The sequence below is a fragment of the Austrofundulus limnaeus genome, unplaced genomic scaffold, assembly GCF_001266775.1.
Source record: "Austrofundulus limnaeus strain Quisiro unplaced genomic scaffold, Austrofundulus_limnaeus-1.0 Scaffold99, whole genome shotgun sequence".
In the NCBI taxonomy this organism is placed as follows: Eukaryota; Metazoa; Chordata; class Actinopteri; order Cyprinodontiformes; family Rivulidae; genus Austrofundulus; species Austrofundulus limnaeus.
The window spans coordinates 1,179,417-1,180,721 of record NW_013952501.1 but is presented as its reverse complement, the minus strand read 5'-3'; the positions used below and the strand labels follow the sequence as shown (position 1 = coordinate 1,180,721).

At 44.1% G+C, this 1,305-nt stretch overlaps 1 protein-coding gene across 1 annotated transcript; it reads right to left on the bottom strand.

The window, feature by feature from the left end:
* Positions 1-507: 507 nt before the first annotated feature.
* On the bottom strand, positions 508-1,041 carry LOC106520892 (RNA-directed DNA polymerase from mobile element jockey; the record flags this gene model as incomplete). Its single annotated transcript, XM_014013185.1, is given in 1 exon segment — positions 508-1,041. A coding segment is annotated over 1 exon segment (492 nt), but the record flags the coding sequence as incomplete, so codon positions are not given.
* Positions 1,042-1,305: the final 264 nt, after the last annotated feature.

The following is a 1,305-nucleotide window of genomic DNA, read 5'->3' as shown; positions in this document are numbered from 1 at the left end:
TTCTGATGGAATCAAACTCCAATTTTCACATTGGAGGATGACAGCTCTAACCACTGAATCACAGCCTCCTTTTGCTGGTAACTCTACCCTGAAGTGTTTGTGTTGTTTTCCGTCATGCATTTAGAATAGAATAGAATAGAATAGAATTCAACTTTATTGTCATTGCACCGTCACAAGTACAAGCAACGAAATGTAATTTGCATCTATCCAGAAGTGCTATACAGGGTATAATATATATTTACAGATGTGCAGAGGTTACTATAAAAAATAAGATGTTCAGTATAAAAACAGTACAATAAAATAAAAGAAATTATGGGCGCTGTGTGCACATATACAGATTATGCAGATTGTACAGAATGTTAGGAATGAATTGTGAATGTATTAGTAGATTTGCAATGTAGATTGTTAATAGCAAATAAGATTTCCAGATTATATACAGAGTATGTATGACTGTGGGGACAGTCCGTATGTTATTGTAACATACTGCAGTATGTTATTGTTTTTTTTGGGGGGACGGGGGACGGGGGGGGTACAATCCTTCTAGTTGTGTCAGGAGGCGTTCATGAGCGTGACAGCTGTAGGAAAGAAGCTGTTCCGATGCCTGGTGGTTCTGGTCCGTAGGCTTCTGTAACGCCTCCCAGAAGGCAGGAGGGAGAAGAGTGTGTGTGCGGGGTGGGTGGAGTCCTTGGTGATTTTACCAGCCCTTTTCAGACACCTCTTCCTGTAGATGTCCTTGATGGCAGGGAGCGGTGCCCCGGCGATGTACTGGGCAGTTTTCACCACCCTCTGCAGCGCCTTCCGGTCGGAGACAGAGCAGTTCCCATACCAGACTGTAATGCAGTTGGTGAGGATGCTCTCGATGGTGCAGCGGTAGAAGTTTGTAATGACCTCTGAGGACAGGTAGTTCTTCCTCAGGGTCCTCATGAAGAAGAGGCGCTGGTGTGCCTTCTTGATGAGTTTGGAGCAGCTGGTCGTCCAGGTCAGATCCTTGGAGATGTGGACCCCCAGGAACTTAAAGCTGTCTACACGCTCCACCTCTGTCTACACGCTCCACCTCTGTCCGCTTCACCATTCTGTTTTAGATTCACTTTCTTGTTGCCCAGCCGAGTCCCACTACAGAACAAGTTTTCTTTTCTGCAGACTGCTTGATGTTTTCCTCCACAATCTAAATGTAGACCTTTTCTTCTGAGGCTTTTTACGTTTAAAATATATGTACCTCTCCCACTGACTGAGCAAAACAAAAAACATGAAGGTGCAGCACTAACATGTTTGACCAACTAAAGCACTCAATATTTATCTTACGTA